The 13857-nt window shown below is 40.6% G+C and overlaps 1 protein-coding gene across 3 annotated transcripts in view; it reads right to left on the reverse strand.

The window, feature by feature from the left end:
- Positions 1 to 615: 615 nt before the first annotated feature.
- TAOK1 (TAO kinase 1) overlaps positions 616 to 13857 on the reverse strand; it is a 79900-nt gene continuing 66658 nt past the window's right edge. Inside the window, exons 12-19 of one of the 3 annotated variants that reach the window (XM_018563430.1) lie at positions 13066 to 13200; positions 11254 to 11490; positions 10245 to 10373; positions 8889 to 9092; positions 7207 to 7446; positions 5796 to 6008; positions 4462 to 4644; positions 616 to 2290 (exon numbers count right to left, since the gene is read on the reverse strand). In XM_018563430.1, coding sequence (XP_018418932.1) covers positions 1829 to 2290; positions 4462 to 4644; positions 5796 to 6008; positions 7207 to 7446; positions 8889 to 9092; positions 10245 to 10373; positions 11254 to 11490; positions 13066 to 13200 — 1803 coding nt within the window. In that variant the 3' untranslated portion in view covers positions 616 to 1828. The remainder of the gene's footprint in view (positions 2291 to 4461; positions 4645 to 5795; positions 6009 to 7206; positions 7447 to 8888; positions 9093 to 10244; positions 10374 to 11253; positions 11491 to 13065; positions 13201 to 13857) is intronic. The other 2 variants (XM_018563431.1, XM_018563432.1) reach the window with 2 other exon arrangements.

Raw genomic sequence — 13857 nt, forward strand, 5'->3', positions numbered from 1 at the left:
AAAAAAAGGGAGCAGCATAGCAATTTAAATAGAACGATACGTTCTGAACCTCGATTATCCCAATATTCTCCCAGATAGAAAATATTGACTAATCTCAAACACTTTGTTCTGTTTTAATATGTAATGCTGCTTATATAGAGGAATATTTGTTCTGACTGAATTGATAAGGCAGGACTATAACTGGTACAGCCAACCCCAGGTTCATGGATAGGAACAGCTATTGTGGACTAAGAAAATATAGGACCGCACTGGACAAATTAAAAATAGCCCCTCCCACAAATCCAGTCTTTACAATTGGTGGACCATTTTAACCCTTTGGGCCTTAGTGCAAGTGCATTGGCCAGCAGTCCTACGAAGAAGCAGGGAACCTACAATGCATATTTCTATTTTCCAAGTCCTGCAAACATACCAAACCCACTCAACATGGCGCCTCACGCATTCCATATCTGACCCACTTGCTCAACTTCACACCCGCCCCCAACTTCAGCAGGGTTTCACTTCCTGCTATTGGCACTAACAATAGCACCTAAAAAAATAAGAACTCAACTAAATTAACATGACTCTGCAAATTTCAACCATACTTGCTGAGCGTACAGCTGAACACATGGCACAACATCACTGATGTCCTGTGCTGCAAGAACACAAAGTACTAACAAATACAAGAATATGGGTAATCTGACAGCTGCTGTCTGTAACAGGAACGCCCCTTAGCAGCACACCAACCAGTGCAATGGCAACCAGAGAACAAAATGGATGGCTGTTTGTGGCAAGATCAAGATATGCAAAATTCAAAACTAATTAAAAAAAACAAAAACTAAATGGCATCAAACAAAGGTTTACTGCTAGTCTCTTGTACCTGCTGGGAAGTTCTCACATACAGAAAGCATGACGCCCATAAAACAAACCACTACAATAGCACTAATGCAATCTGCAAACAAGGCTGAAATATATTCCCGATACGAAGCACGCTGAAAAAGCCCAAAAAGATTATTCATCACTGCTCCAGCCAGGTACATCAGAACACAACAAAGAGCTGTAAGTACAATCGGCAGATTATTCAGCCATTTGGAAACATGGCACACGCTGATTGCCAATATGCTGTGGTAGCCTTGAATAGACACAAAAGTGACAGCTTTTGCATGAAAAAGATATACAAGTAAGAAGGTAGTGCTGGTTTGTGTTAACCACATTAACATGCACAGTTAATGCAGAATACTTTGAAAAATCCCTGTGAAGCAGCACATTCTTCAAACATCTGAACCTGATTAGAAAGTTTTTTGGCCTAACTGCAGATAATGTAGTTTGATTAGCAAGAAATATTCTAACCTATTCAATGATGGTTATGACCCTGGTAATAATTGAATAGTTGACCACTCACACAGCAGAAAAAAAAACAAAAGACTGAATTTCTTGAGTGAGAAAAGACAATGCCCTAACGGAGTGTAGTGATGGACATTTCGAGCCAGGGAATGTACCAAGTGCTCATGGTATGGATATACTTCCCAAGTATAAATCTTTGTGTCTTGCTTTGTACAAGTAATGCAGCTTCACCAAGCACTTTCAGACTATAGCAACCTTCAATACAAAACCACATGCTTTACTTTCTTCCTCCCGCTCACTTATCTGTCTTATAAACCCAGCAGCCAATGCAATCATACACTAGATACACACGTACATGAAACCCTGTACAAACTGATTAAAATACAGCATGTGTAGGAAGCCTTATTTTTGCAGCTGCTCAGTACCTTTGAGGAAGCTGCTGTGAGGACATCTCTAGGCAGTTTGTGTTGAATGGTCAAAAGGAATGGCCATTAAGTTCTTCTTGCAGTTATGTATAAGACATGTGTGAACCATTGGATATCTGTGAAGTAACACTTGTGCTCCTGCTCATTCCCTGCTCTGTCCGTCCCCCAGAAGCTGTCCGCCTCAGAGCCTGGGGGCTGTTGCGGACCCCCATTGTACTACCACGAGGGACACCCTGCATAGACCCTGAGGGATGACCCCATGGTTGGGGCCCACCGTGCATGGGGTGGCCCCAGGCTTGTGGTGGGCCCCCCATGGGGTGACCCCAATGAGGTCCAGGGCCTCCAGTGGGATTGTGGGACCAGCCAGAAGCTCCCGGGTAGCTGTGGCTGAACGCCTCGGGGGAGAGATTGGAAAGAATCATGTTGCTAAAGCCTAGCCTCATGCTTTCAGAGTCAAACGCTTCTATTTCACGAGCTTGGCGTTCAAGGAGGCTTCGTATTCGCTCTGTTCTCTCATTTTGTAGAGCCAACATCTCTTCTTCAATCTAGGAGAGAGAAAAAATCAATCAAATCAAGTTAGAATTTTAGAACATGCACATAGGTACACAGACTTTTATCTATACTTTTTCATGAACAAACTGCCAGTTATTTACTCAAATTTCACAGATTGCAAAACATAAAACATCAACTGTGGCATGTGTGAAGGTTTGGGCACCTTTCCATTTCCTCCACTGCTTCCAGAATTGAAACAGATTGTCAGGGCTTAATCAAATCATGTGAACACAATCCAGGAGTTTAATAAGTTCTCTGTTCCTTGAAATGTCTCATGTTGCTGTGCTTACACCCAACAGCCATGAACTTCTCTACAAATCTAAGTAAGCCTTTGAAAACAAGAAGATAAGCAACTCCTAAAAAGAAGGGGATAGGTTAAAATTGAGCTCCAAGCTAAAATCAAAAACTCTCATGCATATTTTGCAACAAAATATGTCCCTTTCTAATAACCTCTAAATTAGTAGGAAGACATTTCCTGGTGATTGTTTTTTTCCTGATGCGGATACTAGTTTTTTTTGCCTTCCTCTGGATCAACATTGGGTAATTGTGGGCATAGTGATCTGTTTAGACTGTTCTTTTTTTTTTCTTTCCTTTGTATCTCTATAGGTTGGACTCGATGGACTTGTGTCTTTTTTCAACCTGACTAACTATGTAACTATGTAGTTCCGTTACTGAACTGACATTATTCAGCCGCATTCCAAGTGGATGATCCCCCAAATGTTGTTGGTATCTGGACATTGCTTACACCAGTGCACATACTTCCCTCCCACCTTACGTCTTCACTTTTGCAGTGGAATCACTTTTATGTTTCTTGTTTGTAAATCCTACTACATGGAAACAGAAGTTCATGGTCATCAGGTATGTACAATCAAAATGCAGATTCTCTGTAGGGTGTTTTATCTGTCACAGCAGCAGTGGTCACTGTACAGCACTGCTTGTGCAAATCTAGCTTGTGAGTAAACCCCACACACTACCCCATCACACAAATAATCATCTCGCGTGGGCAACAGCGTTTTGATAAATTATAGGTATTTTGGAACCAACTACAATGCCAATCAACGCCAATATGTTTGGAGACAAAACAAGAACAAGACTAGAACACCTTTTCAAATGTTACACATGGAGATATCATTTGGGGCTGTGTGGCAAAGGAGAAATAGAACAAAGATAACAATCAATTTTACTGCGGGTATATTTATGGAAAAAAGTATGTAAACAGAAGCAGAGTTGTTGCCAAAGAGTAACAAATCTGGTATCCTCTTTAGGAAATTTTAAAAAACCCAAATTTTACTCCAATCCGCCCCTCCCCCCCAGAAAAAAATCAACCTCCAAGAAATTGCCAAATTATGGAGGTCCATGTCCAATTTGTCTCTGTGAAAGTTCTCATTCATCCAGGTCAATTCTGAAATGAGAAAGCTAGTCGGATGACCAGTGAAACGTTTTCACGAAAAATACTGCAAGTCCAGTTGCCTTGATTTATTTTTTACAGATATATTCATGTCCCATAGTCAGGAAGAATACAGAGGATAAAAAGAAATTGGATTTTTTTGGGCAGACTTAATCTCAGGTCTATGACAACAGAAAACAATTGTCAATCACACTTACAGGGAAAGCACATGTGGGTATGGTAATTGATTTGGCCTTTAAAATAAAACATGCTATGCTCAGGCATTATTAAAAGGAGAACTATGGGGTCAGGGCTTTTCCCCATAGTTCTCCTAAGGGTCACGGGAGAACACAAACTAGCGTTCTCCCGTGACCTAAAGCTCAGTATACTGAGACGCCGCAGCCGGGACGGACCCCGACAATACTGTCTGGATCCGCCCAGCTGCGGGATTGACAGCTGGCTCTGCCTATCCAGAGGCAGAGCCAGCTGTGCCCGCCCCCTCCCCCGTCCGTTTCGCCAGTCATCGCTGGAGGATCGGACAAGGGGTAATGCCTGGAGGGAGCCGTGCATGAGAGTCACGGCTCTCTGCAGGGATAGATCGAGAATTGAGCGAACGATGGTATGTGTTCACTCACATCCCGATCTACTGAGCCGACATGTGACAGTTTTATTGTCACAGGTCGGCTCAGATTATGAGGCTGAGTGAAAATCACGCGCCTCATAATTCTCCATTAACGCTCTTCACCATGCCGGGCCTTATGACAAACTTTCACGTACCTTCTGTTCAAGAAGTGCCCTGCGGAGTGAAACCCTTTGTTCCAGTTCACGCAGTTCACGATCATGTTGAGCCTCTGCCTGCATCTTAATTTTGCTCTGATAAGCATTTAGTAGCTCCAGTTCTTGCTGCAGCTGCATCTTCAAAACCTGGCACTCTGCTTCCTGGGCCTCGTCCAGTCGCAGCTGAAAGACAAGGTGAAAATGTTTAGCTAAGCACTGCCAGTTTCCCAAGCTTAATGGAAAACCTTTGCCTCAACACGCGTCACTGCTACACACGGGAACAACATGACAAAGACATCAGTGATGGGGGTCACAAGAGAAAATAACAAAAAGACACAGTGACACAAGAGAGAGATGTACGAATACGCACTACTTAGACTATATGGTTTTCAGAATAAGCTTAAGAAAAAAAAAAATATGTATATAAAATTAATATAAAAATTCCAGTGCTGGACGTCATTTTATCTTCATATCTATTTCTACAAGCCCATGAAAATGCAACAAAGTCAACTTCTGTATGAAGAAGCATACAGAAAGCAGACGTGCCTACTTAAAAAATCATATTAGGCAGCTAAACGTAAAATTGTGCTTAGTCGGTTGAGACTACCTCAGTTTCGGCTTCCAACAGTTGCCTTGTAAATGGCACGGCACTGGTGGTAGGCCTTCAGCTGCTCTTTTGCCTCAAGTAATGCAGTGTGTCAATGTGTGTCAAGGTAGAACATCTCTCCCTCTTGCTAGACGCTGCACGCTAATGACACCATGTACTCCAGTAATCAGAATTTGGTGGTGTATATCTATCAATGTCCAGATAGCTTCCTGTGAGCCTAGAGCAAGAGGGCGCCAAGGCACTGTGACACAAGTGGAAGTGTTAAACTGCCTCTTATTGAGAATATGCTAAAAGGTATTTTTAATTTTTTTTTTAATTATTGCAATGTCTAAGTCAACTGTGCTAATAAGTTCCTGTTAGATGACTGGCCGAGGCAGGGTCAGAGGAGACTGGGCATATACTAGTATCAATCCGGGGGACCTTTGCCGAGCCTGGGGAATTTAGCACAGTTAATTCAGTTTCTACAGCACACTAAAAAAATTTATTGACCAAGATCAATCATCCTTCTGTAAACAACAATGGAAAAACCACCACCATGCTATTTAGTCAAGACAATTTAGTACCGTATTTAGTGACAAATGAAGAAAAAAAAACTTCAATGCTGTGATTTTCAAGGTGTGTGCAGGAAGAACAAATGAAAGTGACAAGTAACATTCACCCTATACTTTCTAAAGAAACAAAATTAACCATATACTTTTACATACTGCAAGTTACTCTCCGCACTTACTGCTTGTGTGGACAACATCTCATTAATGCTATGGTCATACTGCTCAGCTAAAATAGCCAGCTTGCGAGTCTGTTCTTCTTTCAGCCGCTTCAGAACAGCTTTGTGTTCGTTCTTTGGTGTGGTTTCCAAGAGGTGGTTACGCAAAGCTTTATACTGTCGTGTTTGGATCTTGCAAGTGTCTTGGAACTGCTTCTTTATCTGCAACTCTTTAGACTGAACACACAGTAAAAACAAGAATATGTTAAAATCATACAGACAAGCAAGGACCATGGACAGTAGCACAACTGAAGTAGGGTACACCTCACACTTTCAACTAGCAAGTCCTGTGACCGATGAAGAATATGAAAACAATACATTGTAAATCATAAAACAAAAACTATCAGGGAATAGTTTTTTTTTATAATGGCTTAAAAGGATCAGCCAGATTAAAGATTTAGTAGTCTGTGTTATTTTATTGTTATTTTAAGCTGATGTCATGCAGAAATTTTGGGTGTGGATTGCTCTTTCCATCACTCACGTGTGACCAAGGGTAAATAATCAGAAATAAAACCTATACTGAAGAGAAATACTTTCGAACAAATGCCTGACATTACCCATGGGTGCACTTCTGCATGACAAAGTCAATAAAATTTGGCCTGTAAGACTTTAAAAAAACAAAAAAAAAACAAAAAAAAACCTCATGTGTAATTTAAGACTCGCAAACAGCATATACGAGTGAACTAGGATATACAGCCTCACAGTCATAAATCAGATATTATACACTGGTTCAGCATAGGTGGTCACAAATTGATATGGCAAATATATACTCTTTCTCAGTAATCATTGCTGACATACAAGCAATTAAGCTAAGAGTAAAAATAATTTAGAGATATACTAAATGCTTCATGTTTTATTTAAATACCCCGGTATGTCAGAAGACAACATGTCTTAGAATAGCGCAAACATGCAAACCAAAAACAAATTACATACAGTTCTCCCAATAAAACAGCATCCATTGTACAAAAGGAAGCCACTTATCACCACTTGGTATCAACAGTCCAGCTTCAAATAATGAAGGAAACTGTGGCAAATTGGACTTCATCAAAATCTGTAAGAAAAGGCTGTAAAATCCGGGGAAACGCAATGTTTTTTGGGCAACTCGGAAGGGAACCAAAGTAAAGCCGACAAAGAATAAAACATGCTAGCAGAAAAAAAAATGGATGTAGTGTCACTTTCTAAACCTAATAAAAAGTCATCCATTGCATGTGGTTTGCATTTTTTATTACCGAGTGAGCAAGACATGTTTAAATAAGCCCTACTGGAGATTTGCAACACACACAGCTTGTATGTTTAAATATGCAGGTAGCCTGATCGTGAATTGCCAGCATGGTCTTGCCTTAACTCTGTCAGCCTGAACAATAAACAAAATTACCTTTAGACTCTTGGGCTGCTGCCGGACTTCCATGACATGCTTGCGCCTCAATTCCCGTTCACGTCTCTTGTTGTATTCCAGCTGGTTTGTGAGTTCAGTCTGATGTTGTAACTTTATAAGCTCACAACGCATTCTCTGTATGGTATTGAGATGCCGAAATTCTAGTTCCTGCATGGATTCATGCTGTCGTAGTAGCATGGCGTGTTCCAGGTCCTTTTGTGTTTGCCTCTTGTTCAGTTCCTATTAAATAGATAAAAGAACCATGCTTTAAGTAAACCCATTGAATAAATTATACCAAAAGGGACCTAAGCATATGTGTGGTGGTGGTGCTGGTGGGGGGCCAGGTGTTTGGGGTGATATGAGTTTTATATATGACACAAGTTCAATCCCAGAATCTGCTCAGTGCCAGGATAAATTGACTCCCATTCGCACAGGTGGGAGTTGTGTCATCCTTCACCAGCCAACCAGGAGACCAAGGTGCTTGCGGATGTTGCATTGCTAAGAGGTTAGTACTCTACAGTTTAGTCCCGTTTTAATGCCTTGCACACACAGGCATCAGCTTGTGTGGTGCGCACAGCAAGCTTTTGCAAAGCATAAGCCATTACAAACTTCACGTAACCTTACAAAGTAAGCTTTTAAAGTACACCTACAGTTATGGGGATGTTAAACATAGTTTTTGATGGAGGTGCTGACTACCTGTAGTAGACACAGGTTGGTTTCAGAAATCCTCAGCGCAGCTTGAAACTTGATGAAGGCATATTGAAGCTTGTTAGCAGCTTGTTTAAATTGATAGGCACCAATCTCATTATGATGTGTGTTTAACATCAACAAATTAGAGCTGAAGGGTTTAAGCTGTGCATATCTTAATGAAAGTTTTGGAAATGCTTGTAAAAGCTTTCTGCACTCGCTGCTCTTCTACAAGCTGAAGCCCGTATGTACAAGACCTCAGAGTTTATTTCTAGTGAAAACAGAAATTTTGGGCAGCATCTGAACGTTGCCAAAGGTCTCATGAGGCCAGCAGGGAAGGTGGGGTTGGCTGGGTCTCCTGCAGTTCTTTGGGTCATAACCAGGCTTGCTGGACTTAGGGAGCAAGAGCTTCTCTATGGCTGTGCTACATTGTTCATATATTCCGGTATATATTAATGGTTTGCTAAAAATTATTTAACCAATTATCCAAATAGCTTTGTCTCTTGTAAGAGATTTGGTTTCTTTTTCAGTTCCATTTGTTAACAATTGTACGGATACATTCGTAAAACACTGGGGCGTTTCGCCCGACATCTGAACTGCTACACCTATCAAAATATATGTTAATCTGCTCAGCTATTCTTGTGATTCATACACCCTTGCCATACTGCATAGCCAGAAGGCGGTAGTACTATTTACTATTGCAGTTTTGGGTGTCAACTCCCTACTGCACTATGACTTAATTACCATGACAATGCTCAACTCATCCCTGTGCATCATTTCTCCTACAAACGGTCTTAAAAAAAGCCCCTTAAAGTCTCAGGGTCCAAAAACACATTCAATTTGGAACAGTGTAAAATGCAAAAGGAGTGCAATTAATTGCAGGCATTATAAAAGACAGGAAAGTTACACTATTAACATTTAAAAATATATAAGATGGTTTTTAGAGGAGTGCCTTTTCATATGTCCCAGGCATTTTGCTTAAAACAGCAACCAACCTCTCTAACTAGATCCTGCTCAAGATTGTGCCTGCTAAGCAGCATCCGCCTCTTGAACCTGCGGCACTCCAACTCTAGGTACTGCCTCTGACGTCGTAGGAGATTGGCTTCTTCCTCGGCTTGGAAATGCTGGAAATTTTCCTTTTGCTTTGACAGCCATTCCTGTTTTTCTTTCTTCGGAGTGCTCTGGTTTTCATTTAGCTCCTGATGAGGAAACACATGTCAGCCATTGTAATCAAACAGCCCAATGAATTTATATAGTGACAAATATGTATTTTCAAAAACATATTTTAGGGCTCCTAACTTCTAACATCTACATCCTCATCTGATAATAGTGAACAAACTAGATATTTTACAGGTCTTATTTGTTCACTAATAAAAAGCCATCTTCACACTTGTGTACTTTTTAGGACTGCTCGGTAAAACCTATTACAACAAACAAAGGCCCTTTTCTTTGAAGGTTAAGTCCAGGTACAAGCGAAAAAACATAATTACCCTCATTCCCAGGCCTCTTTAGGAGTATAAATACTCATTCTAAAGCAAAAGTTCATGCACACCTTTCTGGAAGCCAGCAATCAGGTTAGAAACCCGATTGCCAGAGAGGGGCACCATTAGCTGTAATTGGATCCCTATGTATTGGCAAGATAGACTGGATTCAAGTTCATTGAAACTTGCTCAATGAATTCCAGGACAGTGTGCACCAAGTTGCTGTGAAATTCAGCAATCGGGTACTTTTTTTACTCAAGAGGCAGGAGGTGAGGAAAAATCAACAGTTTTTGTCCTATAGGTGGACTTAATTTACAAGCATACCTCTGGTGCCTAACCTGCAGTACACGGTGTTTTCCCTGCCTAAGTACTTACACAGATCTGAGCAGCAAGTGGTCTGGAACAGTATAAGTTGAAAAGTTCCTAAACTTGCCAGGGGTATCAAGTGACCTACGACACAGCGACAACCTGGGAATGGCTCTTTAAAATAGCTCTCACAATGCTAGAACAACTGCTCCATACCATGGTACCTGCACTGGCAGAATCAGATGCCAGGCAAGTTAGGGATTAATGGTTTGAATGATTTCTTCTAAAATGTTTTGCTTTTTCTGTACTCAATTCTCCATTGCATATTTTTTTCTGTCTCTTTTATAATGTATCTTGCTATAGGGAATGCCAAAAGCAGAGAGAGTAATTTTAAGGGGATTCTGTGTAAGCATTGATTTGTAAAATGGGTTGAAAAGGCAATGATCTGTGTCTCCTGTAGCATATCCACAGTGCTTAATAATGTGTGGCCCTTTGGCCATATCAAGTACTGCACTTGAGGCCTCCTATACCTGGTAAGTTGACCCCCAATGATGTATAGTATACCTCTTTTAGCTGTTCCTTGCGCAACTTATATTCACGTTTCTGTGACTCTAAGAAGCTATTCAGCTCTTTCTTCTGTTGAGCCTGAATGTGCTGCTGGAACTTCTTTTCTTCATTAGCCATCAGCTTCAACTGTTACAAAAATACATACATTAAATCAGATAGTATCTTCCAAAATTGTATAACATATGTGGGAAACTGCGTTCCTTTTTGAGGTCTGGTACATTAATGAAGCATTATCATAATGTGCACAACATTTTAATACTAGCCACTGCTCAATCACATGCACAGTTGTAGTAATGGTGGCTTCAATGGCTTAAAATTAAGCTACAAGTACTAGAAATTCCCAGTAATTAAACATAAGCAATGCCAGATAGGGGAACATGTTGTTACAGTTGGCTAGCACAACATAACTTGCAATATGCAGCTAAGAAACCCTTATTTAACAGTCTGCTAGACACACCCATCAGGGTATAGGAGTGTACACAAGACTGGCTTACCTACCTTACTTCTATTCTGTGGCCTTGATAGAAACTTGAGAGAAAGGAGGAAATTAATAAAGCAGCACTGCTACATCACTGCACACATGAATAGCAGATGGATTTTGTTGCCTGCTTTGCTTTAAAGAAGAACTCCGGGTAGTTTTTATTTTTTTCATTTATTAACCCCTTGCAGTGGGACTACCCCTGCTCTGCAAGGCTACCTGCCCATTTGGGTCTAGGGCGTAAAATAAGAAAGTTACACTCACCTGATCTGAGCCGACCGGTTCTTAGACTGGTCCTTGACAGGCTTCAGGGAGCGATGTTCCAGACAACCGGCTCGGAGGACTGAGTATATCTTTGTTATTTTCAGCCCTAGACCAAAATGAGCAGCTAACCCTTGCATTGCAGGCGTAGCCCCACGGCAAGGGTTAATAAAACCTTTAACCGAAACCGTATAGGCTGCAGAAATCTCAACTAGGGCTTATCCTACTTGGCATTTTTATTTTAAGTTTAGACTCCTATTAGTTTACCTCTTTGTCCATGGCTGCTTGGTGTTTTTTAATTAGTTTTTCCATTTCTGCTCCAAAGTTATTACGTTGGGTTTCCAGATCTTTGTCTAGCCGGAGCCGATGTTCATCCATCTCAGCCTTCAGCTTGTTCTCCAGTGCCATCAGCTGCTTTTGATGTTGCCGCCTCATGCGCTTGTATCCGGACATCTGTTCCCGTAGCTCTGAGTCTTGCTCATGTTCCTGGATTTGCCTTGTCACCTGAAAAATGAGAAAGAAAAACCAATGACAATTCAAATCATAAAATGTATTTTTAAACCTCTTATTTGAAAGAACTCCTCCAGAAAAAAATGGTTCTAAAAACCTTGCAGTGGGGCTACCTTACCTCCACACTGCAAGGGATAAACACTTGTTTCTGTCTAGGTGCTAAAATAACAAAGTTAGACTCACCCAAAGCTTCGTGCCAGCCAGCTGTCAGAGCACTCCCTCCAGCCATTCTCCCCCTCTGCTGCAGCATTGTAATCTTCCTCAGCATTCTCACGTCTATACACTGTATAGAATGTGATGGTTAACAGGACCTTAGACTGCTGGAGCAGAGGGGGAGAGAGGCTGGAAGGACCGGTCTAGGAACAAGCCAGTGTGCAGCATCAGGTGAGGATAACTTTTTTTTTTTTTTAAACCTAGACAAGAATGAGCAGTTAACCCTTGCATTGTGGAGGTAGCCCCACTGCAAGGGTTAATAAAAATGTATTATATTGGAGTTCTCTTTAAAATATGGTCAAAGTAATCACTGGATTTTTTTTAAAGACTGCTTGACTAACATCTCTACATAGTAAAAGAAAATTTAACATAATGCCAAAAAAGACAAACAGTAAGAAGATAGTGACAGTGAAAATATCATCTCTATACAATCATTTTTTACTTTACCAAAACTATGTAATGTGAGGTCAAATCCAAACAATCCATTCTGTTTGTATCCAACATGTAGGCCCTTACATTACATAGTTGGTGGTAGATCTAGAGGAGACTGTGCAATCAGATTTTAGGAAATGAGCATACTCAGTCTCATGAGTAGCATACTCATTCTGGGACAGCTAGACAAAATTATTCAGCTTCATGGTAATTTACATCACTGCCCGCAATTAGACTGTAGCCCAAGTCTGGAAGATCAGATTTGTAGTGTAAAGCAGGGTTAGCAATAATACTTTTCATAGCATTTTCAAACTCATAAGGTTAAGTTCTGGGCTTTAGATGCATCAACTTTCAATAAAATATCCAATGTACTTGGGTACTTTAAAACAAAACATTTTTATGTGTGAGATCTATGTTTAATTGGATGTGGCAGGGCTGTTCCAAATATATACATCTTGGCAATTGAACACTTGGCCAATGCCTTGCAAACAAATGCCTTGATTCATGGGGTTACAGTTAGGGATACTACTCACTCTTTATCCAATTATCTACTATTATATATAATAAATATTTTGGTCAACTTAGTAACTTTAAGAATAATGCAACAAAACTGCAAAGGCTTTACATTTCTTGACCCGCCCTTGACCAATCCTTCCTTCAGGCAGCGTTCATTTTTCAATTGGTTGCCCTGTTCACTCAAATACCTTGCTAATCTCAGCTCATGTGGAAATTAGAGAGAGACTACACTTGTTCAGGTACTACCTTGTGAATATTTCCCTGAAAAAGTTTTACTGATCAAGACTCACACAACACTCATGAAAACACATGCAAAGTTTACCCAAGTATACACAATAGTAACCCATCAAATAGAAGAAAAAAAAGATGACCATTATGCCTTGATACAGTAAGAAAAAAAGAACCTACCAATGAGGCAGTACGAATGGTTGCAAAGTGCTCTCTGTTGCGATAATGAGACTTGTGACGGGAAACCTGGGGAGGAGATTGTGGTTCTGATGGTCGTGCTCTAGATTCAGATTCCTCTGGGTAATTTTCTTCTTCCTTAATATCAAACAGGGAACATTAATAACACAGCAAGTTTGCAGATAAATGTCACACTCATTTCAGTACTAATCACACCAAAACTGCCACACTATCATAAACACACATAAACAAAATGAAGCCAGAATGAGCTACAAGCTACATTACACTGCAGAACCCTATCCTAGTTACAGATAGCAATAGTACTTTCACATGTGCTGTGGAAGCAAGCAGGTCCTGGTATACAACTCAGATGCATCCATGATGTGCAGGGATTAAGCAGCCCAATAATTATTTTCAGAAAGAACAGAATACCTATTTGCTAGAAAAGTTGTCTCGACGTTGTTTCAATATTTTAAAGCAGAGCTTAATTGTAACCCAACACTTGCCCCTTTTCCCACTCCCTACTATTCTAAAACCTAATTGGCTAAAAATGTACCCGGTCATTAGAGAACTATGGTAGAATCAGAAAGTGGCAGGCAATCACCATCTCTGCCTTCACACAGATCCCACCACCACTACATTGTGCCAGGGTTGCCCAAGTGGACCAGTAGCCACTGCCAGGCAAATATCACCTGATAAGAAGGCAACGCAGGGGGTAGCAGTAATGAAGTTCAGCTTACAGTTTAGTATCATTTAATGATTTTACACACACTGTATAGGTGTGGGTATATAATA

The sequence above is a fragment of the Nanorana parkeri genome, unplaced genomic scaffold (assembly GCF_000935625.1).
Source record: "Nanorana parkeri isolate BGI_ZX_2015 unplaced genomic scaffold, ASM93562v1 scaffold663, whole genome shotgun sequence".
Taxonomy (NCBI): domain Eukaryota; kingdom Metazoa; phylum Chordata; class Amphibia; order Anura; family Dicroglossidae; genus Nanorana; species Nanorana parkeri.